At 42.9% G+C, this 27869-nt stretch overlaps 1 protein-coding gene across 1 annotated transcript in view; it reads right to left on the bottom strand.

The window, feature by feature from the left end:
* The window catches only part of TMX3 (thioredoxin related transmembrane protein 3), a 97502-nt gene that overhangs the window by 18437 nt on the left and 51196 nt on the right, over positions 1–27869 (bottom strand). Inside the window, exons 5-9 of the mRNA XM_088475928.1 lie at positions 27335–27380; positions 26592–26672; positions 19057–19156; positions 15993–16070; positions 12989–13055 (exon numbers count right to left, since the gene is read on the bottom strand). Coding sequence (XP_088332054.1) covers positions 12989–13055; positions 15993–16070; positions 19057–19156; positions 26592–26672; positions 27335–27380 — 372 coding nt within the window. The remainder of the gene's footprint in view (positions 1–12988; positions 13056–15992; positions 16071–19056; positions 19157–26591; positions 26673–27334; positions 27381–27869) is intronic.

Genomic DNA, 27869 nt, shown 5'->3' with positions numbered 1-27869 from the left:
GTAGGTCCGCACATCAAGTAACAGTGCTATCTGTCTATGGAAGAGAACCTTCAAGGAAAAGAGCAGGAGGCCCAAATCCAGACCTGTCTGCAAAAAGGAAAGGACATCGGAAAGGTGAACAGACCTAAGGTTAAAACCCCTAGTCGCACATCAAGTAAAATAGGTACGCCAAACCTGGTGACAGATCCTCGCTGAAGAGGGCTTCCTAGCATTAAGCATGGTCTAAATGACCTTTCTGGAGAAACCCTTTGCTCTCAAGAAGGATGTCTTAAGAGCCACCCAGTCAAAGCAAGACGGGGCAGATTCAGTTGGAAGCATGGACCCTGTGACTGAAGATCCGGCGAAAGAGGGGTGTCTATGGAGAAGATCAGGAGATTTGCATACCACACCCGCCATGGCCAATCCAGTGCCACTGGGATCACTGTCCCTCCCTCCAGTTTAATTTGCGGAGTACCCAAGGAATCATTAAAACTGAAGGGAAGATGTGCAGGAGCAATATTTTGGCAACTGGTGGTTGTGACGAGACACCGTCATGTCTATGTCTAGTAGGTCCCAAAGGCGGACCAGCAGTTGAAAGCTGTCCGGATGTAGAGCCCATTTGCCAGCGTGAACTTCCTGGCAGCTCAGGAAGTCCACTTCTGAATTCTGGACTACAGAGATAAAGACCGCTGAGTTGGAAGATGACGCTCTGCCCAACAGAGAATGTGGCAGACCTCCTTCATGGCGCTGTGACTGCAAGTGCTGCCCTGGTGGTTTATGTGGTGGTCCAACTGTACTTTGACCGGACGTCACTGGAGAAGAGACTGCTCCTGGCAAAGAGCCCTCTACACTGCCTGGAGCACCAGGACATAAATTGACAGTTGGCTTTCCTAAAAACGTCCGACGACACTGGAAGATTTGATGACACGTCACTGCCCCCCCAGCCCTGAAAACTTGCATTGGTGGTGAGTAGGACCCAGTCCTGGATACAAAGGCCCCTGTCCAGGTGTGAGCACTGGAGCCACCACAGGAGAGAGCTGAACCTCTCAGGGAAGAATTAGCATCTGCACCTTGAGGTTCAGGTGAGACCTGCTCCACTGCGTCAGAATGTGAACCTTCAGAGGCCGGGAGTGGAACTGAACTGGAACTTCAAACTGAAGATGGGCCTAAATGAGCCATCCGGCTTTTGGACTAGAAAGAGATTGGCATAGAAATCCATTAAAAACAACCTCTTTTAAATGGGGGGACCAGAATGATGGGGACCAGGAGGGAGCGAATAGACTCGAGATCTTCTGTTTCTCCTGGCTGTGCTCGAATGCCGGTGGAAAAAAACCTGGTCGGCGGACGCTTCTGAAATATTAAAGCGTAGCCCTCAGACACAACGCTTCTCTGACGTCTGTCGTGGTCTGCATCTAAACTGCTGAAAAGAGCAGAAGCTAGCCACCCACACCAGGGCCCACCCCATCATGCGGCAGGCTTGTCCACTGGCTTGGCTGCAGGATGTCCGTTGGACCAATGCTGCTTATCTTGTGGGCCTGGAGCCTTTGGAGGAAGTATCCTGACTCCTAGAAAAAGATTGACCTCTGGTTGTGCCCTGCAGATGAAAGAAAAAAGTAGCAGATGCTGAAGGCAAGAAGGCCGACTTAGATGCCGTCAGAGTAGCCACTATATTGTCCAATTCAGGACCAAAAAGAATGTCCCCTGAATAAGGAAGCACTCCTAGAGCTTTCTTGGAGACTGTGTACGCCCTCCAGGTGCGCAACCAGAGAGCTTGTCTACCTTCAATAGCCGCTTCGGCTGTTGAAGCTAGACAAGCTCTCTAGTTGCAACACCTTAGAGGTTAACATCCCTGTATCAATGGCCACCTCTGGCAGGTAGGAAGCTTCCTCCCTAACATGCCCCACCAGGCATAAAGTACAAATACTCACATGCACACAGAAGACTCAATGCTGTGTAGAAGTGGGTAAACAGTGCTGCACCAACCAGATAATTATAGCAGGAAGGAGCTATAAATATAACTTGGCTGATAGGAGCAGGTTATATGAGGAGACAGGAGCCCAGCGTCTCCCCCTGAGCTGTGCTGAGGCAAGCCGCCCAGTGTCTCAGAAGAGGTGGAGAGAGGGGAGGATCCTGCCTTGCTGTCTGTGAAAGGAATGGAAATAAAATAAATAAACTGTGGGGGACCGCCTAAAGCAGCCCCCATAAAAATGGTGCCCAGCTCCTGCTGGTACCAAACAAACTGGCTGCCGGTAGCTGGGGGAAGGGTATACCCGAGAGGGAGACTGGGCTCTTGGGAATTTTTGCTTAACTGATTGGTGTTCAGACTCTCCTCTCCAGGCTATACCCATAGTGGCCCTGTGCACCCTAGTGGTGGAAGAAGAAAGAGTAGGTGGCGCAATATTGGTTACTCTATATGTACACACATAAATACTGAATACTCTGCTTGGTTAAGGATATAAGAATTGATAAATCATTTGTACATTAATATTCAGAAGTATTTTTTTAAAATGCAAGATGAAACATATTATTTTATATACCTATAAGTTTGGAGCCTCCTCTTTTGTTTTATCATAATTTTAATATAAATTTGCATCACTGCTATAGTAAGATGTTACCTTCCCTCACCCCTGTAGTACTGTAGTAACACATTCCCCTCCCTGACCTCTGTAGCAACACATTCCCCTCCCTCGCCCGAGTTTAGTATAAAAGGTAGACCGGAATTAAATAGACAATGTCTAGATAGACAACAAATTACTGTTTATCTATTGACTGGAACCCCCCTTGCTCGTGTTGTAAAACATTCCCTTCCTTCACCCCATAGTAACATATCTGACATTCCCTTACCTCACCTGTGTAGTAACACATTTTCCTCTCTCACCTCAGTAGTAACACATTTCCTTCCCTCATGATTTAAATAGGGGAGCCCCACCAACTGCCATGACAGATGGTATTTGAATATGAACTGTGCTACAGCCACAATGAGACTGTCAGGCAGGACATTGCACAGGGGGAGGAACCATTTTCACCCCCTTAAGAGTCGAATTTCGAAAAATCCCTTCTTAATGGGCACCTACTTCATAAAAGGAATATACTCCTTGATTCATGTTTCTAGGTCCAGGGATTTTAGCTGGGCGTTGATGAGTCAGTCAGTGAGTCAGTGAGAACATTTGAATTTACATATATAGATATATGCGTTCTCATGGCACTAATGCTCAAATATTGAAATTGTGAAAAAAAGGTTATCTGTAGAGAAAATTCCCCCATAGATCCAGTGTAGCAATTTTCTTTAAGTTAACAGTAGTTACTTTAGAGCACAGTAGGGCTCTTTAAAAAGCTTGCAATATCTATGAAAATAATGAGAGAGCAGAAGAATTGTACTTGTACTAGTTTCCTATATCATTTTCACTTTTCTTATATCGGGGCAATTCCAGGAAATAGGCCACTCCCTCTAAAGTCACTGTAACAGTGTAACAGGTTTCAAATGTCAGTGTAACAGGTTTCAATATAATCAGCAGACAGGATGATCTCCGTACAGGTAATGGGCTTACGGAACATCATCTACACAGTTATCGGTGTGTTTTTATTCCTCATTCTACTTTTATGCTGGTGAGTAAAGCTTTTTAAACTTGATAATATAATATATATACATACATATATATATATATATATATATATATATATATAATTGCTAGTAAACATATGTCTATATATAACAAATAAAATATCCTAGAAAACACATACTAGTCTAGCTACAAGAACAGACCGCTTTATAGTGAAACCCACAGGAAGGGGAAGAGGCATGGTTTTATAAAATATGATGCAATTAGTTCCCATAAAACAGAATGTAATTATTTATTGTTGTTGAAACATTATACCTCTGAATACAGGTCTTATAGACAGAGTTAATGTAATTTTTTGTTATTTAGCACTATTTTTATATTCTACATTGACATGCACTTAATATACACTGATAAGAAAATGTAATAAATGTGTACATAATAACTGTTATCACATTAGCAAATTAACAATAGAAAATGAAACTCAACTTTAGGAAAATGCCAGTAACACTGGATTTCAAAAGTCTGCTTTTGATATGCCGTGGAAATCAGTGCCTGCACATGCAGTACAGAGGTGAGGGTTGGGGTCAATGAAGTCCGGCCATTAACTTCCCACATTAACTAGCGAACACAAATAAAACCCCTCTCAGATCGCAAATGGTGGGTCGCACCCAGGATTTGTGCACGAGTCCATCCCGGGTGCGACCCGTCTGAGACCTCTTTCAGACTGACAGCCCGACCCGGCAATAATGCCTGGGTCGATGACAACTCCGCCATCGCTGCTGAGCCGACGCTTGAAGATGATCTCATCTCCAAGCGTCGGCTCTCCCTATGCAGTGAATGGGACCCAGGTTACCTCGACCTGGGTTACCCGTTCACATCGCCCCACAAGCTGGGTTAACTCATGTTCAACCCTGCTCGTTACCCAGGTTGAAAATCTGGGGTGCTCGACCCGGGATATTTCAAATGGGTCCTTTCACACTGCACAATAACCCGGGTTGCTGCGTGTTCATGTACAATAACCCGGGTTACTTGATGGCAGTGTGAAGGGGTAGATGACAAACAATGCACAACGACATCAATGGAAGTGAGTTTGTTGTCATTGAAACCAATTGGTTTCATATCTTGTATCATTTACATGCTTCTTCTAGCACTAAATCAAAAATGAAACATGATTTTTGAAGTCAGTGGTTAAACCAATACATCTGTTGATTAGTTTGGTCTAAGTTTAGGGCCAAATTTGGTTCCATTGTAGGACATAAAACAAATCAGAAACCCTCCCAGCTGGTGTGTCTTTGTGAGGTCACTGGAGGCCTGGATTGAATAAAAACTTTACATTGCAATACAAATGTTCAACCTGAAACCTGAACAACTACATGGAGTAGATTTACTAAAGCTTCTAAAACAGGCAAGTAGTGATGTTGCCTATAGCAACAAATCAGATTCTAAAATATACCCCTACCTGTACAGTGTGGCTCTATGCAGAGCCGTAGCTAGGCATTTTGGTGTCCTGTGCCAGAAAGAGCATTGGTGCCCCCCCACCTATATTTTAAACAAGGATAGTGCGCGGCGAAAGCGTGCTCCAAAAATAAATGGGGGCGTGGCGTCACAAAATTGTCAATACACATTACAACACACATTAGTATCCGTTGTTGACATTACATCACACAGTAGTACCCCAGACCCCTTAATACACATTACGCTACGCAGTAGTGCACCTTTATATATGTTATACCATCCAACCACAGCCCATACTGCCCCCACTCACAGCTAACTGCCCCCATTTATAGCTATCACTGCCCCCAATCACAGCCCACACTGCTCCCCCTCCCAGCTTACTGCCCTCCTCATACAGCCCCCACTCATAGCAGTTTCTGTCCGAAATCACTGCTCACACTGCACACCTCAAAGCTTACTGTCCTCCTCACACTGCCCCCACTCATAGTTCAATGCCCCCCACTCACACTGTCCCCTCTAACAACTCCTGACTGCACACCACCTCACCTACCCCCTACAGATGACACTGCCCAAATCCCCTTACCCATGCACTGCTCCCCCTATATCTCTAGCACACTAACCTGCTGGAACCCTGGTTGGGCTGACCGCGGCGCTGGCTGGTAACTAAGCACTGCAGGACAGTTAACATCCCCGGCGATCCTCCTCCTAGTCAGCGTGCTGGAAGTTGCTTGGCTTGCAGTTAATAATGGCTCCTCGTCTCTGTCCTCACATGCCTCACCCCCTTCTTCATCACAGCCAGCCCAGCGTGACAACTATACTTGTTGCTGGGGCAGCAGCTGCTGACCATGGTGAGCGGGTCTGGCTGAGTCATTGACTGCACCACCCTCCCTGCGGCCGTCCCCTCCCTTCTTTCCCTCAGCTAGCGCGGCCGCTGGCCAGTATCAGAGGAGGTACTAGGAACATTGTGGTGGGCGACTGGTTCCGCCCTCAGGGCTGCTCCGCTCTGTGCGACGGCACCGGCCCCACCACCCTAGCTACGGCCCTGGCTCTATGTATCAAACTTGCACAGAGATTCAGTAATTCTGTGCAATGCGTGAGATCAGCATTACTTAGTGAAACACAGAAACCCATGCACTTCATATCACCTGATATCAGACTAGCTAACTGGATTATAAATATTTTTTATTTGTATTTTTTTTAAAGGAATGATATATGTGGCTATAATTAGTATATATTATAATTAGAGCTACTGATCCAGAGATGTAATCTGACTGCCATTATTGGGACGGTAAATCATTTTATTAATACCTGTGAGGTTAACCTGTCGGCTGTCCCACCTGAGGGTTTGTTCCTTTTAATCTTCAATCTTACATGTATTATATATAGAGGGGTATTCAATATGAAACGTAAAATTCACTGTCGAAGTTTACGTTTCATATCGGAGATTTTACCTGCGTTAAAGTATCGGGCGCGCGCCCGCTTATCCCCGTATTCAATATGAAATTAACGAAAACGGGAGCCTGCAAAGTTGGATTTGCGTAAAGTTACACATTTTTCCTTAAAAAAATTGTAGGACCCCCCTAAAGTTGTAAAAACATGGGGGATCACTATGGGTACCCCCGTTTTAGCCTTTAAATGAAAGTCGGGGATTTAAATAGCCGCAGCAGGTGTTTTTTCCCGACATTGAAGAAGTGTTGCAGAAGAGCACTTCATTTTTTTCAAGTGGTGCCATCAATTTTGGGGTACATGAAAATGGGTACTAGCATATTTTTAAGTCCCTAAAGTAAGTTTTTAAAAATTCTGCATTTGTGCACCTGCCGCTATAAATCTATTCTAGAAAACACCTGCCGCATACTTGCAGAATAGCCCTGAACCTATTTCCCTATTGTTAATCAATTTTTTTCCATTTTTTTTTTTTCACCCCAATTTTTAAATTAATTTTTTGGGGTGTCCCTATTATTTTTTTAAACTTTTTTTGACACAGTTCTTTTTTAAATGTCATTCCCAGGGGTGCAGGCTATTTTTTTTAAGCCTGCACCCCTAAACCCAAATTCTGCACTTTTTTTCGACATGGTGAAAAGTTATCCCCGTTTCTTATCAAAGACTTTTCTAACCTGCGAAAAGTCTTTGAAATTGAATACGGTGTAAAACTAAAACCTGCGATAATGACGTCATAAGTGCGATATTAACGCAAAAACGATGTTATCGCTCCCATATTGAATACCCCTAATAGTCTGTTAATAAAGTTGGTATTGCTTTTTTCATTTTTATTCTCTATATATTCATAATTTTAGGTGGCAATACCACAGGGGCTGTATAGAAAATCTGCAGGTCTACATAAATGAAGGTATTAGAAACAAACTTGCTTCAAACATCTTGAGAATACAACTCAGCAGTGACAATCCCGGTATAACCGAGACTATAAAGACCCTACAGTTTACACTCCCGACCACCATCCAACAAGAAGAAACTTCCATAAATGATAGAAGAAATGTTGAATTTCTGTTTTCGGTGCATAAAATACTAGAATTTGATCCCATAGTTGTTAAAGAAATTGTCAAACAAATTTTATTACCATTGGAAAAGGACATGGGAATGTCACCTTCCTCCCCGGTATTAATAAGCAAAAGATTTAATATATGTCTTCAAAAAAAAAAATTATAATATTTCCCAAAGATAACGTAATGTTACAGGGATAGAATATCTAAATTAATTTTTAACAATGACTAAATTAAATGCAATAATGCAATTACATTACAAATAGTTTAACGTATTCCCTTCAGAAGGGTTGACACAAATGACACGACAAATGTATTTTATGCCTCTGTTGTTTAGTCCTTTCTCTTGCAGACTAAAATTGTTCATTCCATGGAAATTCACATTACAAAGTGACATAGCAAACAATCAGCAACTCCTCTATACAGTCTTCCAAACAGTGATGTTGGTTTTGTTTCTCAGCAAACAAAACCAACCTCACACAAAGTCCTTTTGCTGTTGACAGACATACACACACGTGCCACATCATCCTGCAATGTGAGTTACCATGGAATGACCCAAATTATGTTGTTTTTTTAATCATTTATTTATAAAATTAAAGTTGTTAAGTTGGTGATTTTTAGGTATTAATTTAAACCAGCATTATGCAATTATTAGCACTAGTGTTATAACAGCTTAAAACACAATTGTCATATTTTATGAAGTAAACAATTTACTTTAGAACCCATACAGAATAGCCTGCATTTATAAATGATAGTTCTGTACCCAATTAAAGCATACAGAATGTCAGGACTGCGACTATTTCAGTACATAAAGATAGATTACTTTTTCCAAAGTTCCTTTGTGGTCGTTGGAGGAGCTATCCTGCTTGCTGGCTTTCTTCACATACAGGGAATAGAGAGTTAAAGTGATCATCTGTTTCCAAGGTGTTGTCAGGTTGTGGGATTCCTAGATTGCTCATTATTTCAAACCTGATTCCATTTTGATCACATATTCTGAATTTCCTATGGATCACAGACCTCTAGTATAAAGCCTGTCACGAACTGTGTCTCAGTGTCTGTGCAACGTCTGTTCAGGTCTTTCTTGGACTCCTGCCAGATCCCTGCTGTGCATGTGGGTTGCTGTGGACTTTGCTATATCTCCACTCATGTTCCAGCTAAACTTCTGATACCAGTTACCAGCTGCGCTACAGAGCTCAGCATAGCCATTGTCTAAGTATTGCTTTCTGCTCCACTGCTGTGGTTTCACCTTTTGCTGCACTATTTACTTTGCCTATTGCCTCAGTCCTGTGGACATCGAATTCATCTTTGTTACAGTTGTCAACTGCACCATTACAGTTATCATCACCGCATCACGGGGCTCAACCCTGTTCCGGATTCTAGTCACACCGCAGGGCTCAACCCTGTTCCGGAACCATACCGCTTCACAGGGCTCAACCCTGCTTCAACCTTCACTGTATCGTGGGCTCAACCCCGCTCTGGATTCTAGTTACACTGCAGGGCTCAACCCCGTTCCGGAACCACACCGCTTCACAGGGCTCAACCCTGCTTCAACCTCATCGCATTACAGGGCTCAACCCTGCTCCGACTTCATTGCGTCACAGGGCTCAACCCTGCTCCGATCTCATTGCATCACAGGGCTCAACCCTGCTCCAACCTCACTGCATCACAGGGCTCAACCCTGCTCCAACCTCACCGCATCACAGGGCTCAACCCTGCTTCAACCTCACAGCATCACAGGGCTTAACCCTACTCCTTCTTTCACCGCATCACAGGGTTCACTCTGCTCCGGATCTCCATCACTACAGGGTTCCACCCAGGTGAAGCTCCTCTTTACCATCCTGAGGTGTTGGCCTCGTACTGGACTCAGGGTTCCCTACCATATTAACTTTTCTGTGTTAAAGACTATATGAGGGGTTTTCTCCTATACTCATTATTGCTTATGTGAACCTCAGTGTTGTTGAGACTTTATGTAAGACATTGCTATTATATTTCTCCTGTGAATAAATTCTATTTACTTTTATTCCGTGCTATCAAGATTTTATGAAAAGGTCATTCCTAAAGCCACCCCAGTTTATTGTGCCAAGTAGGCCTGCCTCCTCCCAGGAATCTCAAGTGTCGGCAGCCGTGACACAGAACAGTATTGTCAGCATAATAAACACAAAGGGAGGAATTCAATTGTCTTCATCGTGGCTGTACGTAATGGTCACCCAACAGAGCAATTCAATTGTTGCTAAGATCAGGGGCAAGTGCCGCGGCTGCCCATATTTCTGATTTCAGCCTCCTGAGGTGGCAAGCAGAAATGTGCGAAAAATTCAGCTTTTGGGCGTCCAAACAGTAGTTTGAGCACCCTATGCAGTACTTTAGATGAGTTTAACCACTTTCGACAAGCTCGATAATTAATGTGCACCCAAAACAACTGAATTGCTCCATCGGACGCCCTTTATTTATCATGGCCCAAAAAACAATTAAATGAACACAAAAAGTACTGTATCACAAAAAAATGTCTCCAAACATATCCCATTAATCTCTGAACACAGAATTTAATATAGAATTTTGATTGCTGACTGACTTAAAATGTTAGTTTCTTGTACCGACATTCTACCAACAGCATAAATTTAAGGACATAAGCTAATATGATCATTTTAAATACCGATAAATTATCTCATAATGCGTATGGAAGAAAAATACTCTTTGACACCAGTTAGTGGATGCCCGCACTGAACACTTGTTTATGGGATAGGGTTTGTACACTACAGGCATACTATTGCTATTAAATTCTTATTATTGTGAATGCTATAGATATATTATATTCTATTAATAATGATGTTTTGTTCTGCTTTTATTAAATACATTTTTCATATAGTTTACCAAGAGGCATCAAGTACTATTCTATACTATAGTATTCTGCATTAATATTATTTTTTTTACCATGGATGACTCGTTCGTTTTATTATATCATGATCTATCTCTATACCTACCAATGCCACACACACATTTATATATATATCTTGTCCAATACACTGTACTGACCAACTGCTTGAAATACACATCACCAATTTATAAAAATAAACAATTATGAATTGTAAATATTGTAAAAGGGGATCATGGAACAGATACCATGATGACAAGTAGTTAAGAGATTACGTTCAGAAAAAATTATAAAAGATAACAATATGGCACACATCAGAAACTAATCAAGGACCTTTTACAGTTAAAACAAGGCTAGCAAGGTGTTGTTCTTTTGTGCTGTTTTTTTTTTTAAGTTGCAATAACTAACTCTAGATTACAGATTTTTATATTGCAAATACAGTAGTGTGTAAACCTCTACCAAGTTTACCGATGGAACATGAATCAATAGGAATTTGAATGTAGATGTGATCCCTTTCCCTTTTCATGTACTGTGGGTTTACAGATGTGTCCTAATACACTATTGCTGCAGTTGCTCCATACAACCCTTCTTGGTGCACCAAGTCCCTTGACACTTGGCATGTGCTGAGCATCTTTTTTTGGACAAAACTGTGTCTTAGTCTCAAACGGATATGACAAGCGGCTACACGAGACTACACCGATTAATATGTAACACTATATCTGTGTGCGACTGAGGACCTCATTCACACCCGCTCGCAAGCGATATGCGCTCGCAAGCGATATGCGCTCGCAAGCGGGTCGATGGTGAGGGCCTGCGCACGCCCCGGAGCGAGCGACAAATTCACTCGCTTCGGGGCTCGCTACATACGGGGCGGCTGTCGATGTTGATCGATAGCTCGCCCCATTTTGTAGGTGAGGTGGGGGGGTGGCCGGACAAATGGAGGCGTTCCTGATGGAACGCCTGCCGTTTTCTAGGTGGCCCTACTGACATCACCAGTGATGTCAGTAGGGAGCTTCCTGCTCTGTTAGAGCAGGAAGCTGCCTGGGGCTTGCGGTAGACAAGACCCTACCGCAAGGGTCTCGTCGCAAGCCCCGATGGTAGCGATTGTCTCGACCATCACCTAGTCACTCGCTAAAGCTGTGGGTGACCACCCACAGCTTAGCGAGCGGCCAGGAGGCCGGCTCTTTAAAAAGAGGCGGCCGCCTTCATTCAGAGCGGGCGTTCGCTTTTTGCAAGCGGCTCTGAATGAGGTCCTGAGTCTGAATCTGTGGGCCTTATTCAGCAGCACTGTTGAACGCAGATTCCCGATGATTGGGAATCTGCGCAGGCGTCTGACCCGTTCTGCGTATTATGCTGAGTGCGTCTGAAAACCCGCACGCAGACTGGCAGCAGACTGTCATTGATTGACAGTCTGCTGCTGTTTGGGGGCGGGGAGGGGACGGCGATGTCGCGCCGTTGGGGAAGGGGGGGAAGAGATCAGTACGGAAATTTTCTGGCCTCTTCCTCATCTGCGGTGGCCGGCTTGCGTGACCACATGGGTCACCTTAGCCGGCCGATGTTCCCGCAGAGTATATGATGCTGCGTTGGACAACGCAGCTCGGATAAGTAATGCACAGGAGGCGTGATGCTTCCTGTGCATTCCCATATCTGCAAGGACCGCAATTGCAAAGCTAAATGCATGTACCTATGCAATTGCGATCCTTGCTGAATCAGGCCCTGTATACGAAGTGCTACGATGCAGCAGCTTCTTTCCACAGCAAGTTTCGCTGTGTTTCAGATTCAGTCGCACAGATATACGTGTCGCACATCAAATTAATCAGTGCTGACTGTTTACGACTAAATTGCAAGGGACTAAGGAAGCCAATCCTGGGATTTAGCCTCAAAAAGTCCGGGATTTTAAACCCGGGATTGAAGGCTGCAATCCCGAGATTTCAGGATTAGTTAAATAAAAAAATTTTGCAGACCTGACTGAAGCCGCGGCAATCTCCACAGCCAGTGCTAACTAATTCTGCACTGGATTTATAGGTCACGACCTGGCCTCATCCAGTTGCACAGACACGGTCTTGGCCCGTGACCTATGAATAGAAATACGGCAGCGTGATGTCATTGGTCGGTTGGCTGCACGCCGTCCAGCTCACATAGTGCACTCTGCAGTACTAGTGACTGACTGAGGCAGAATCACTAGAGTCACTGAGGCAGCTAGCTTCTCTCTTCCTCTGTCTGCTTCTCTGCAAGTTGGTGAAGTGGCTGCAGCCTGCAAGTTTTGCTGAGACACAGTGGGAATCATGTCAGTATTCACTAGGGGGCTGGGGTAATGAATGTGTTTTATTTTTTTCCTGTGGGGGCCAATGTGTGTGTGTTGTTTTACTGTGGGGGCCAATGTGTGTGTTGTTTTCCTGTGGGGACTAATGTGTGTGTTTTTTGTTTTTTCTTCTGTGGGAGCCAATGTGTGTGCTTTCAATTCAATCCCGGGATTGAGGTTTTTTCAAGACCGAACGCCGGTATTACAAAAATTAGGTGGGATTGGCTTCCCTACACAGGACCTAGCGGCTCATAGTTCAAGAAATAACCCACAGAAAAGGCACATAAAATCACGTAAATAGAAATACAATATAATAAGAGCTCACCATCATAAACAAAATAAGAGGAGTCTTTAAACACCAGGATAGCTGGGACTTCATTCAGGGTGACGTACTGGGACGAAAAAAAAACAGTAAGATAAAGTGCATTGATACTGTATTGCTTTTTAGCTCTTATATTGGGATCGGTATGAATGACCGCCGGACCTATGCCCGGCGATTCAAATCCCTACGCTGCAACACCGACAGGAGTGAAAATCCCGATCGGTAAGTATTGTAACTATACCTAATCCACCCCCCCCTAACCCTCCCTTAGGGGTGCCTAACCCTAACCTCCCCCCAAGTGGGATTTCAACGCCTATCATTAGACCCCTGCCGGGATTAGACAGTCGGAAAGCCGGCGGTTGGCATTTAGACCATCGGCTTCCTGACTGCATCTTCTTATATTTTCCTGTACTAGAACTTGCCTTGCGTTGCCCTGCAGAGCAGAACTTAAAATGTTAAGAATACAAGTGTGGTTGAAACATGATTAAACCTCACCTGAAACTTTTGAAAGTATTAACAATGCGTCAACTAGCGTATTACTAAAGAGAAAATACCGTATATACTCGAGTATAAGCCGAGTTTTTCAGCACATTTTTTGTGCTGAAAAAGCCCCCATCGGCTTATACTCGAGTGATGCTCCAGGATCAGGGCCGGTTCTCACGTTACACAGCTGAGTAGGGCGCCACATATTGGAGGGCGCCTCACTCAGCTGTGTACCATGCGGGCCGCGGTGCAGACTGTGTCTCTGTGACACAGCTGCACCGCGTGTGTAGCACTGACCGGACGGAGTTCGGTCAGCACTACACAGTGCCAAACACACAGCCGCCGTCAACGGCAGCTATGTGTTTGTTGTAATTAGCAGCTGATGAGAGTCTGTCAGACTCTATTCGGCTGCTGCTGCTCCCACTGCGGGAACCATCTTCCGGCTCCTGCAGTGGGTAATGGGAGAGACGTCATGATGTCATGACGTCTCTCCCATATTGCAAAGCGGCCGGAGGAGCCGGTAGCAGCGTCGGGACCAGGAGCGGGGTTTCAGGTAAGTGGTTTTTTTTTTATTATGTCTCTCTCTACAGGGGGGGCTACAACTGGGGGCAGTACCGGGGGGGGATTACTAATGGGGGCACTACCAGGGGGGATATTACTACTGGGGGCACTACCAGGGGGGGTTACTACTGGGAGCACTACCAGGGGGGGGGGGATTACTACTGGGGGCACTACCAGGGGGGGATATTACTACTGGGGGCACTACCAGGGGGATGATATTAGTATCAGTAGCTGCTGCATTTCTCACCCTAGGCTTATACTCAAGTCAATAAGCTTTCCTAGTTTTTTGTGATAAAATTAGGTACCTCGGCTTATATTCGGGTCGACTTATACTCAAGTATATACGGTAGCTCTTTTGTTCTTCAACATTTAAACTTTAAGAGAGAAAAGCAAAAACTGTAGCTATTCCATGTGGTTCTAGTATTGTTTATGGAGTGTGGTGAGAAATAGAAACAGCATGAATTAATGGAAGTTAAGATAGATTCTAAATGTACACCTGAATGTCTGAATTCTTTAGTGATATTATGCACAAGACCATAAAAAGGATTGGATTTCCGATTTGACATCTAACCTTCAAGCTATCAAATGCAGGTAAAACTGCTCAACAATCTATGCAAAAAAAATGACAGAATGCCATCTGACACATTTATTAGCAATAAGAGGCAATAACAAGAGACTTGCTGTTCTACAACTGTGTACATGTGACCTGGCTTTGGTGGTTCCCACAATGTGAAAAGGAAGTGAATGCTTGGATTTGGACTTCCAGTTTCTACTCCATTAAAAAATTACATAAGTAAAAAACCTAAAAACCAAAATATTAAAAACAAAAAAATTTAAAAAGAAAAATGCTAATCAAGCTATAATTTTATTAAAGAAAAAAAGGTTTCTTTAAATAAAGATTTTTTTAGAGGGTATTCCTGCTGTTACCAATTGAGATGATAATAGTGATAAGAAAGCGATAAGAGGATTGTGACAATTTTGATCTCTGTGGAAAACGGTTTGCCGGAGAAATAAGTTGTCTCCTTTTAGTAAAAAGACCTGTTAGATACAAAGGGGGAGAGTTATTAAATCTTGGATATACTGTAGATAAAGTGGAGAGAGATACAGAGGCTGATTCTGAGTTTTGAGCAAAGCAAAAAAAAAAAAAAAGCAAGTAACTTTACACCTGGGTAAAACCATATTGCACTGCTGATTTAGATGTAAGAGGGGTGTGCACAAACTGAAATCTAAATACAGGTATCAGTGTAAAAATAAAGCTGTCCAGCATTTGTGGCCAACATGCAAAAGCAGCCAGTACTTACACTGCATGCAAAATAAAATAAAATATTATTGACCCCTTGCATTGCAACATGGAGTGTTCCTGATATAAAGCTACTTGCTTTTCTTGCTTTGCTCCCACCTTAGAATCAGCCCCAAAGAAGTAACCAATCAGCTTCTGTTAGTGGTAGAAAAAAGACAGCTAGTAGCTGATTGGTTGGTATGTTATCGCTCTCCACTTTATCTCTCTCCAAGATTTCTTCTTCAAATCTTCCTCAAAATATCTCATAAGCAATACACTGGGATTCAACCCAAGAGGGGTGCTGGTGGTGGAAAATGCTCAAACAACAATAGACATTGTCTTACGAGACATGAAAATATGCATTATAGCTCTAAGAAATCTATAGTTAACAAATTACACAAAAAGCTTGTTCCAGAAAAAGACACAATTACCAGGTAATATAAAGCAACCTCGCTAGCAAATACTATTCCTCCCCTTTTGTGAAAATATTCTATTCTTTCAATATACGCAATAGCCTAAACCAGACGCTAGCTCAAGAACACAGTCCGATCCTCGGATGATGTGTCTCACCTGAGGTGCAGCAGCATACATGTGGCTGCATCTAATTGGCTGCCTCCGGGTGTGTTTAAACAATAGAGTAGTTTCTGTTTTCATTCCCTACATGGCTTATAAGAAGGAATTTACCTCGGGCAAGACTTCTTCTGGAGCAGAAAAGAAGTACGTATACACAATAAGTTCTGAAGCAACTTCAATAAATTTCTCCTGCAAAAAGAATAAAACAAACTATTGAAAATTAAAAAAAATGCATTATGTTCCCTCACCTGCAACCTAAAGAAGAAGCAAACATTTTTTAAATATAATAATTTCCGCTTATAGGATTCATTCACATGGTTACTCAAAAGCCTGCACTACAATCACTGGGGTCATTGCGTAGATGTTGTGAAGTGAACCTAAAGCTCCTAATCCACTCATCTTTATGAGGACTTTACAGTAAATACTGATTGTAATAAGTTAAATCATCAACTGAATCCTGGTTGCAGCGTGTTGCATTTTTATCCACTTAACTGATGATTAAGTCAAAAATAACTTTTAAAAAGTGTATTTATTTTCATATTACTGGAAAAATTTCAACTAAGAGGTTCTAGCATCTCCGGCAGTGTCCATAGGACCCCATTGTAACATTAGTCCCGACCCTCTGCATTGGCAATGGATTCCTCAGTGGCGATATACCCCCCAGTGGTTTTAACTCCCCAAAGGGTAATAGATCCTCCAGTATCATTGCCCCCACCCCATAGTGTCCATAGGTCCCTACTGAAACTCCCCCCTCCACACTCCACCCAGTGGAGTGCATCAGTAGATTCCCCAAGTGACAATAAATTCCTTTGGGGAATTAACCCCCAAGTCCGTGTGGCTATGGATCCCTCTGTGGCTACAGATGCCACCCAACTCCTAATATGGCATATTCATACCACCCTTCCCCCATGCTAAGCACAGTAAAGCAGTGACATCACTTCTCCACATAATGTACAAATTATATGAATTATAGAAGTAACATCACTACTCACAAAATAGAAGTGATGCTGACTAAGGGCCTGATTTAGCTGAATGCATATTCCTGATTATCGTGAATCTGCGCATGTGCAGGATCCATTCTGCATAAGTGCAGAATGCGAACTGCATGATCACACGCAGCCCCTGCTATGGCTCTGCCTGATTGACAGGCATAGGCATTTTCAGAGCGGTGCGGGCACGGGGATGGTCGACGTTCCTTGTAAAGGGAGCATGTCGCCCCTGTTATCCAGGAGTGGCAAGGCCAGGATCTGTGTCCACAGATGCAGTTTTCTGGCCTTGCAAGCTGGCTAGCATGCGAAGCTGAGGCTTACGCAGCTGGCCGGCGCCATCCATTGGTCGTGATGGTTATCCCAGCCTGCGACGTTGGTCGCAGTGGTGGGACCGCAAATGCAGCAGGGGGAGACAGACACCTCCTGCTACATTTGCATATTTGCCAGGACGGATGTGTAAAGCTGCTTGTGTCCGGCTTTCAAATTCTGTCCTCTGCTGAATCAGTCCCTAATATATGAGTCATTGTGATGTGAAAGCTTGAAATCTATACATGACAAATAAGGGTGATGGTTTTGAATAGAAGTATACAACACTGAAAGAGTATAAATGCAAAATAAACATCTCCATTTCCGCACTGCTCTTATGTGCAAGAGAGAAGAGAGCAGCTGCATTGGATAGGCAAGATTCAGATGTGTCAGGTTATTATTTTCCTCTTGTGTTATTATTGTAACTAGTAAAAGTGACATGCTGTTGCCTGGTGTAAATTTATGTTCCATGTCTAAGCAATCTTAGAACAGCTGCTGCAGGGGAAACAATTGATTTGGGTATGGCAGTTTAGTAAGAGGGTATCTAAATGTGTTATGTTTTTGCCAATTCCTTATAATCATCTGATTAAAAGTTGAAAAAAATGTGATGTCCATAACACAGAAACAAATCCAATAACTGTCTGTACAATGCAGGTATATCAATAATAATAATAGAGACATTATCATACCAAAGCACAGAAATACCAATCTAAAGCATAGGCTAAGCTAGTCAGAAACATACACAGCAGATTGTCTCCTATAACATTTATTTTTTCACACTGCACTGGCCATCGATGTGGTCATACACATAACAATCATATTTAGAGATACTTAGGTGGAGTCACCTGTTTGTGATCTCACACACAGCATTATACTAACTCTGGCAGAACAGATCATAAATTGTAAGCTTGCGAGCAGTATGTATGTATGTATGTATGTATGTATGTATGTATGTCTTTTACAACCCAGTATAATGTTAATTCAAATTGTAAAGCGCAACGGAATTTGCTGCGCGATATAAGAAACTGTTAATTAATAAATAAATAATAAATTATTTCCTATGCAGTGCAAAAGCACGTGTGGTAACAGCGATGGTTTCTAAAATCCGTCCTCTTCAAATACATTCACCAACATAAATTTAGAGGGCTGAGAGAGCGACTTACTTCAGAACGACTATTTTACTGCATGCGTTCAAAACAATATGGAGACAATTGAATACAAAAGACAATTGAGGCCTGATTCGGAGTCAAACTCAATGCCGATATATGTGCAAATGGTCAATGTTTGTCAACTGCGCATGCGTCTTCGATGCTAAAAGGTCACACAGCTCATGCATCCCATGGTGTTAAAGCACAGAGTCGCAGAAGCACTTGAGACACACGGTCTCTGTATTGGAAATGTTATAGGCAGTGACTAGAAGGTGACTATTCAGAGAAAAGAAGAGGATCCGTCTTACGGGCATGTTATGGGAGTGTAGCGAGGGTACTGCTGAACAGGTTAGATTAATCGCTTACATTGGAGGCCATACTCTGACAGAGAATCTGCACCTAGCTTGGGACTGGAGCAAGTTTTGAGGGTTGCATTTAAAGATGCACCAAGCTGTATTTCAGTGGGCATCAAATGCATGCTAGCACACCAGGGAAGGGCTTGGAATGATATTAGCATTAAGTGCATACGCAAGACGGAAAAAGACGTACACACGGACGCTTTAGAATCAGGCCCTTGATGTTTGTTAATGGCCAACTTTACTGTGTGACCAATGTAATACTAAAGATATTGCGACACAAACTCATAAAATCCATGTTACCTGAATGGAAAACTTAAATACAGAAGTGAATTCATAAAACTGTACATAAAGATTGGGAAACTCATTTGTTCACCTTAAGTGTAGATTCAACACCAACATATACAAAGAGCACACGGTGACGCTTTTGTACGTGATCAAACATCTGCTGGCTCGGAAGCTGTCGTATTAATGGCCTTTAAGCAAAACAAAATGTTATATATAAATATGAATTCTTTTCAGGAGATTAGAAATTATTCATATAATATTACAATATTTTTGAACCTACTTTAGGAGATAAATAAAAACCCATAATCTGGTCATGCTTCCTACAGGAGCTCATATAACATGAACAATGCATCAAAATTTAAGATGTGACTGCAGCATAACCCTCCTGTGCAGAAATAGAACTCAAACCTGATACCCCTATAAAGCCCCAAATACTAGCACAGAGAAATATAAGGTAAATCACTAGGTAATAATCTGGACTTGGGTACTTTCATTTATGGCAAAAACAAACAGTACAATGCATACAGATATCAAAGTCAGGTAAAAGTTTAGGAATATTACCTCATTGTAGCCAACTCTGGTTAGGTGCAAAGAAACTACAGATAAAGATCAATTTAGCAACATATTCAAATGTTACTAAATACAGCGAGTACAGATGTGTCCAAACACATTTATCTTCCGTGCGCTACAAGTCACGTTACACATAACACGGGAGTCATGTGACTCAGTAGTGCTGAGCGTCTTTTTGGGCGACTTTTTACCTTCAAATCCGACTTATTCGTATATAGATGCGAAATAGGACGCACGAGCAGCTTCTGCTAATTAAAGTGATATTCGGCATGCCTATATTCTGTGTGTGACTGTGGGTGCCCCTGCATGTAAATGCTATGTAAAGCAGCGTACACACTTGCTGATATTAATGTGCGATTGAACGATTACGACATTGTAATCGTTCATTAATTGTGCACAAATCGTGCACTATAATGTCGGAAACGACTAGCGATATGCGCTCCCGTCGGTCGTTTCCGACATCTTTCATCGCCTGAACATGCAGGTCAATCTGACGATACCAACAGATTGGCCATCAGGGATAATGGAGTGTGCCTACCCTGAACGACATATCGTTCAGTGTGGGCACTGCAGGGGATCAGGAATGACTGTATGATTACGATGTCGTAATCACTCTGTCTTTCCTAATCGCCAAGTGTGTACGCTGCTTTACAGTGTCAGCAACTGTGACACTGTAACGTTGCCACATATCATTTAATCAGCAGAAGCTGCTTGTGCATCCTTTTCGCATTGCTATGAATAAGACGCATTTGAAGGTAAAAGGCTGCACGAAAAGACGCTCTACACTACCGAACCATGCCATAGCATGGTGCGACTGGAAGGGCTGTTTAATGCAGGAAGCTAGATGTTTGAGAACACATCTGTGCATCAAACATGAAAAAGACAGCAAGACTTTCATATTTGCAGTTCAGGTCTCCCATATCCAAATATTCAAAAAAACAGAATATTCCGAAATACGGAACTTTTTGAGCGAGACGGAGATTGTGACACCTTTGCTTTTTGATGTTTCAATGTACACAAACTTTATTTAATGCCCAAAATTATTAAAAATATTATAAAAAAATTATCTTCAGGCTGTGTGTATAAGCTGTATATGAAACATAAATTAATTTTGTGTATGTACGCAAACTTTGATGCACAAAATTATTACAAATATTGTATAAAATACTTTCAGGCTATGTATATAAGGTATATATGAAACATAAATGCATTCTATGTTTAAACTTGGGTCTCAAGGCCTGATTCAGAGCCGGACGCTCTGATAGAGCGCTCGCTCTGAATCAGGGCCAGCCTTCTGTTTTTTTAGAGCGGCCTCCTGGCCGCTCGCATAGCTGTGGGTGACCACCCACAGCTATAGCGAGCGGCAAGGAAGATGATCGCGATGGTCAAGACCATCGCGACCATCGGGCTTGCGGCGAGACCCTTGTGGTAGGGGTCTCGTGGCCGCAAGCCCTGGGGTGCTTTCAGCTCTATCAGAGCCGAGAGCACTCCCACTGACATCATTTGTGATGTCAGTGGGGCCGGCCACAGACGGTAGGCATTCCCATGGGAACGCCTCCGTTTGGGCAGCCACTCCCCTGGCCCGCCCACCAAAGGGGGCGTGCTGTCACTCAAATCGACAGCACGGCCCCGTTTGGTACGAGACCCGGAGCGACTGTTTGTCCGTCGCTATCCGGGTCTCGCACATGCGCACGATGGAACCGGCTCCGTCGTGCGCATGCGCACTGGGCCACTATTGACCCACTTGCGAGCGCATAGCGCTCGCGAGCGGGTCTGAATCAGGCCCTCATTCCCAAGATATGCATATATTCCAAAATATGGAAAAGTTTGATATCCAAAATGCATTTAGTCTCAAGCATTTTACATATGGGAGACTCAACCTGTATGCACTGTAACTGACAGTCTGGCAGAAAATCTGAGTGCAGCCACTTCATTTTCATTCACTGCCTGAAAGTCCTGACCAGTGTCTCCACTCCATAATGTGAGAGACATGTTATACAATGGCTTGGCTACAACAGGACATAATACGTTACAGCTGTAGTGTCTCATCACATCCCAAGTGGACTGATGAATTGTGGCTCCTGCACATCCCGGCATAATCATTAGTCAATCTATACATTGACCAGAGACTGGTAGGAGAGTTTTCAGTGCCACGCACAAAGGGGTCAGCTTATCGCAGCGATGCAGTATGTCATATCACATACATGTATTAAAAAGAGAGTCACTGGGGTGGTGTTAGGCTAACTCACCTTTCCGGCAACCTCTGTCTGTTCTAGCCTGTATCACATTAGAACAGCAACAATGTGATATGGAATGACTCCTGGCGGTCATGGGAGGTCTTGCAAAAGCGCAAGATCTTAATCAGAACTGACGACACATGCGCAAGGATGGTCCGGCAGTTGCAGGGCTGGTACTTGTTAGTGGACAAGTCACTTAGTAAGTGCATATAATGCTTTACTACCACCGCTGACTGCTGCGGCAGCAGCATTACCAACAGAAGCAGAAGACACTGCTGGAGAGATCATTGATTTGTGCATGGTCTGCCTTTAACACCTGTGGTGCACTGTTTTATAGAGGCCCCAGTCTTTTCCCCTGCCATCTTGTGAGGGGGAATGAGACAGAGAGGAAGCAGTTTAATGTGATTCCTGATGTGGTCTGTACAATGTCAGCTGTCCTCCGTTTGATAAGGGAAGGTAAAGCAGGGGGTTGAAAGTAACCGTCAAAGTGAATGCTCCCCATCTGTACAGCAAAGTGCAGCACTGAGGCAGTAGCTGATGAAGGGAAAGTTCTCCATGAAATTACTAGAAATGTACAGAAAAGGGAGAAAGGGAAATACATGTATAATGTACACAAAGGATTGAACAGGCTAAGATGTTCCCATCCTGAAAATAAAGGCAGTACTGTGGGCACTATCTGGAGGGAATGGTAAAGACAGTCAGCGCTAAGGCTATCTATGCAGAGGGGAAAAAAAGGGGGGCTAACCCCCTATTGTTCCTAAGCACGCTGAATTGTACCTGCAACAATACATGAAGACTATATGGTGATAGAATTTCAGAGATATTAGTTGCATGCATTTGCAAATCCATGGGAAGTTGCTAGGCCTCGTCACGGCTTCTCTGTTACTAGCAGTCCCTGACAAGGGATCACGTCTGGGGCGCAGGACACCCCAAAAATCATCCAGCCCAGGACTCCCCCAGGCCATCACACGAAAAAGGAAAAAGGGTGACAGTGAAGTGTTATGTATAGATGTGTAAAGGCAAACATCCACTAGATGATTTTTTTGAGCAATTGAACGATAATGATATCGTTATCGTTCATAAATCGTTTAAAAATCGTTTGCAAATCGTGCATAAAAATGTCCTAAACGACCAGCGATGCGCATACCTGCTGGTCGTTTAGACATCTTTTATCGTGCAAACATGCTGCACAACCTGATGATATCGTCCGGTTCAGCATGCTTTCAGATGATTGATGACCCTGCACTGAACGACTGCTCGTTCAGTGCAGACTCATCACAGACTGACAAACGACTGCACGATTACAATGTCGTAATCATGCAGTTGTTTTCAGATCTGCTAGTGGATGTGTGCCATTAGAATAATTAATAAGTGTTGAAAAAAGGGGTTAAAATATATGTGAAAAAATTACATGAATAAAAAACAAACATAAAAGATGATATGAAAAGTGACTATGTGTATTAAGTGGTGATGCCCTGAAGAGATCCAGCCAACGTAGCCCTGGGGGCCCTACGTCCAAACGCTCACCCCGACTATAAGGCCTCATGATAAAGTCAGTAATGATGTGGGGTGGCATTTCTTTGGGGGGATGCACAGCCCTCCATGTGCTCGCTAGAGGTAGCCTGACTGCCATTAGGTACTGAGATGAGATCCTCAGACCCCTTGTGAGATCATATGCTGGTGCGGTTGGCCCTGGGTTCCTCCTAATGCAAGACAATGCTAGACCTCATGTGGCTCGAGTGTGTGAGCAGTTCCTGCAAGACGAATGCATTGATGCTATGGACTGGCCCGCCTGTTCCCCAGACCTGAATCCAATTGAGCACATCTGGGACGTCATGTCTCACTCCATCCACCAACGCCACGTTGCACCACAGACTGTCCAGAAGTTGGCAGATGCTTTAGTCCAGGTCTGGGAGGAGATCCCTCAGGAGTCCATCCGCCACCTCATCAGGAGCATGCCCAGGCGTTGTAGGGAGGTCATACAGGCACGTGGAGGCCACACACACTACTGAGCCTCAGTTTGACTTGTTTTAACGACATTACATCAAAGTTGGAGCAGCCTGTAGTGTGTTTTTCCACTTTAATTTTGAGTGTGGCTCCAAAACCAGACCTCCATGGGTTTATAAATTTGATTTCCAATCATAATTTTTGTGTGATTGTGGTGTCAGCACATTCAACTATGTAAAGAACAAAGTATTTAATAAGAATATTTCATTAATTCAGATCTAGGATGTGTTATTTTAGCCTTCCCTTTATTTTTTTGAGCAGTATATATTTTGTCAATTATAAGGCCTCATGATAAAGGCACATACAGAAATGCATCCAAATTGAGAGCCAACTTACCTGGGAGTCACCCCTGGGAACTCCAACTAGCAGCTGCCATTTTCTGTATCTATGCAGAGGGCCTGATTCAGAGACGGACGGTAATGCAAACACAACTGCATACTCTCATGGATCGCAGTTTCTAAAATATGCTAATGCCTTCCAAAGCATAGCCAAACATAGGGACGCCCATTGCTGCCTTCTCATATCCATACGATGCAGTGCAACAGTGGAAACATCAGAACCATTGACGCACAGCAGGTGGTCAAGCAACATGTAAGGCAAGTCTGACCAGCCGCAAACACTGCAGCTCTCCTGACACACAAAGAGGTCAAATGCTGCACAGGAGAATGCAATTACTAATTTATGCACATTCACGAAATGGCATTTAAACAGTCAGACATACCTGCATTTTTCTAACCACTCCCCTGTTACAACCCCCAAATGCTGACAACCTGCAATGCAATCGCTGCACGTGCACAGTGTCGCGTTTGCACATGTGCATTATCATACACTGGCTCTGACTAAAAGTTGCCATTGCTTCCGTCTCTGAATCAGGCCCAGTCTCCCCAGGTGTCTTATAGTATGAGAAAGTCAGGAGTTTTCCCTAAGGAGAATTCCTAAAGTTATTCGTCATTTAGATATACTGTAGATACATGGATAAGGGACTCTATTTCAATAGTCATTCATCTGAAGCCATCCTTGAAGATGAACACTAACCCCATAACTGCTACCTTCCTCCTAGCTTACTGCAAGAGGTATATAGGGGGAGAGAGATAAAGTGGAAAGATATAAAGTACCAACCAATTGGCTCCTGTCATTTTTCAAAGACAGTAGGTAAAAATTACGTAATCTCTCACCTAGGCGTAGTACATCTACCCCTCAGTCAATATACAGACGTTTTAAAACTGACAGGTATTATGCATTGTATGCGCATTCAGTTTCTATAACTGCAGTGAAAAAAAGAAAAATGGTATACTCCTCCATACTGTGGAGTGAAGGAAACTGTAATGTCTAATGACTGCAGCAACAAATAAACCACATTACTCAGAAAGGCACACAGTTGTTATGTGAATAACTTCAATCTGTAAACAACAAAAAGGCCATCTTGACCTAAACTAAAGTTTCCCACGGAAATGTTCACATTAATAAGTTTGATGTAATTTCTCAGTTTTCAAAAGTTTTTATGACCTGAGTTTTTTTTTTTTTTTTTTATAAATTTGGAAATGTGCACCAATGGATAATTCTCCATAAGTCAGGGACTTAACTGTAGACTAAATGCAGAGTTAAATAAATATTAAAGAACAAAAATACATTATTATATGAGTAATGGTAAAATTTTTATTTGAAAAACTATTATGAGATGAATAATGAAAGCTCCTTGATAATTAAAATATTAATTGTTAATTATACTTAATCCAAGTGCCTCAATAAAGGGTTTAAACAAGTAGCAACTACATAACTTAATATTTCACACTCTATTTTACCATATTTTCCACTAATTATGGTCAGCATCTCTAATTCCAATATAAATTGGAAACTTACTTTCGGTGAAATAACCTGGTGGACAAAAATAACGTACCTGGGGTTGGGTATGGATTGCCGGTGGTTGGGATGCCGCTGTTCAGAATACAAACAGCGGCATCCCGACAGTCAAAATCCAACACCCATAGGTAAGTATGCTAGCACTAACCCCTACCCTAACCCTATCCCTCCCTCCATAGTGCTTAAACCTAACCACACCCCCTAGTGCCTAAACCTAACCTCTCCCTCCCCGCACCCTAAACCTAACCCTCCCTCCCCGATGCCTAACCCTTCCCCCCTAGTGCCTAACCCCATACCTTAACCCTCCCTTAATCCCCGATACTTACCTTCGGGATACTGGTGCCGGAATCCCGACACTGTCAGGATTTCGTCACCGGTAATTAGATCATCGGCATCCCGCACGCCGGGATGCTGACTATATCCTCTTACCTGGGGTGTGGTATTCCAGCTCTTAGTGGGTTCACTAACTTCCTTTTTAATGCCTCAGGCAGAGTTTGTCTACCTGTCTGAAAAAACTGGGACTGCGGATACCTGATAATAACTGCAGGCACAAGCAGTAGTGAGAGCACACAGTACATCGTGCAGCCAGACAGACTGCAAGCCAAACCCCAGATAAGTAATACATACATTAACATAAAGGTATATATTAGAGGTCACATAAAATTTCTGTGAACATATAAAAAGCAGAGTGTTTACACAAGTTACATAAATCCAAGGTGACCTCTATTATCAGTAATACTATAGACTGTGGAATGCATTACACCTTGTGATACACAAGTTTTCATAAATTAAGTTATGACATCAGGACTAAAAATTTATACAGATACAGTATTATTAACATGCGTTATACACATATAAAAATATTATAATCACTTGTGTTTATATGGTGAGAGTAACTCCACATCAGTGTCACCTGATCATTTATAATATGTGCAGCATACCTACTTACCCAGCAACTCTATTAGAAAACTCAATGATGTCCTCCTTTGTTCTGGGACCTCTGTAATTGTAGGCCATCTCTCCTTTTAACCTTTATATAAAAAAGGAATCCATATTTTATTTTCTACTATAAACACAGAACTCTGTAAAGAAAAGCATATAATTATGTCAGGCCATATAAATGATAATTATAGATACATCCTCATACATCTAGCCTCAGTATACCATGTGTGGCACAAGACACCTGGCATGAGTGAGCCACCAGGTCCTGTACGGCTCTGCTAGTGCCAGGTGTCTTTTTCAAGTCTTTTTGCCCCCAAAAATGTGTCTGAGTCACAATGCGATGCGACTAGGAAACACCAGGAGACTGCACTGATTAATTTGATATGCGACTGTGTGCGACTGAGTCAAAATCTGTGTATGAAGTGCTACGATGCAGCGTCCGAGGCTTTTTTCCACGCCAAGTTCCATTGTGCTTCATTTACAGACTCAGTTGCACACAGATATAGAAGTGTCACATATCAAATTAATCAGCAGTCTCCTGGTGCAAAAAGACGTCATGAACTAGTGGAGTGCTCAGGACCTGGCGCACCAAGTGGGGCTGTTTGGCCCGACTGAAGCAAAGGTGTATGAGGACACATTAATGTGCATGTAGATATATAATCACCTATTCAAAATGTTCTCAAAATGTATTTTAAGAAGCTTTGTACTACACGTTTTTCTTTAACATTTTACAATTAATGCAGGACTCACAATTTTATAGTTGGAAAACCACGGACCCCAAATTCTGAAGCAATGCCTGCAACAGTTAAAAAAATGTATGTGTTATGAGACATGTTGGTATACATATCATATATTTGACATGGTTATATAAAGGAAACACATAAACACAATGCATAAATCATACAGTACACAGTGAACATGTGTCACTTAATAACATAGCTTGGTGACCCTTAAATCTTATGGACTAAACTACTTTACTTAATTAATTTCAGGCTACTTTGTATTTTCTTTTTAGTGCCTCCACCCAAGACTCCAAAATTATGTGGTCTCTGGGAACGGACTTGGGAACACCCATGCTGGTGTTTCTCTTTCTATATATGTATATATATTTCTAAATATAAACTTTAGTTAAGTCTAGTATGACTCCTCCCCAATTTGGCCACATCCCCTCCCCACTCTCGACAGCCCTGCACCTCAGGTGGAGTCCCTTTTTTTCTGCACGGATCATGTAGTCTGACCTCTCCGTACATAGCTTCTCAGTGGGGATGTGTTACGGAACTGGTCC

This window comes from Taudactylus pleione, unplaced genomic scaffold (genome assembly GCF_031769625.1).
Source record: "Taudactylus pleione unplaced genomic scaffold, aTauple2 ptg000179l, whole genome shotgun sequence".
NCBI lineage: Eukaryota > Metazoa > Chordata > Amphibia > Anura > Myobatrachidae > Taudactylus > Taudactylus pleione.
This window is presented reverse-complemented; position numbering and strand designations above follow the sequence as displayed.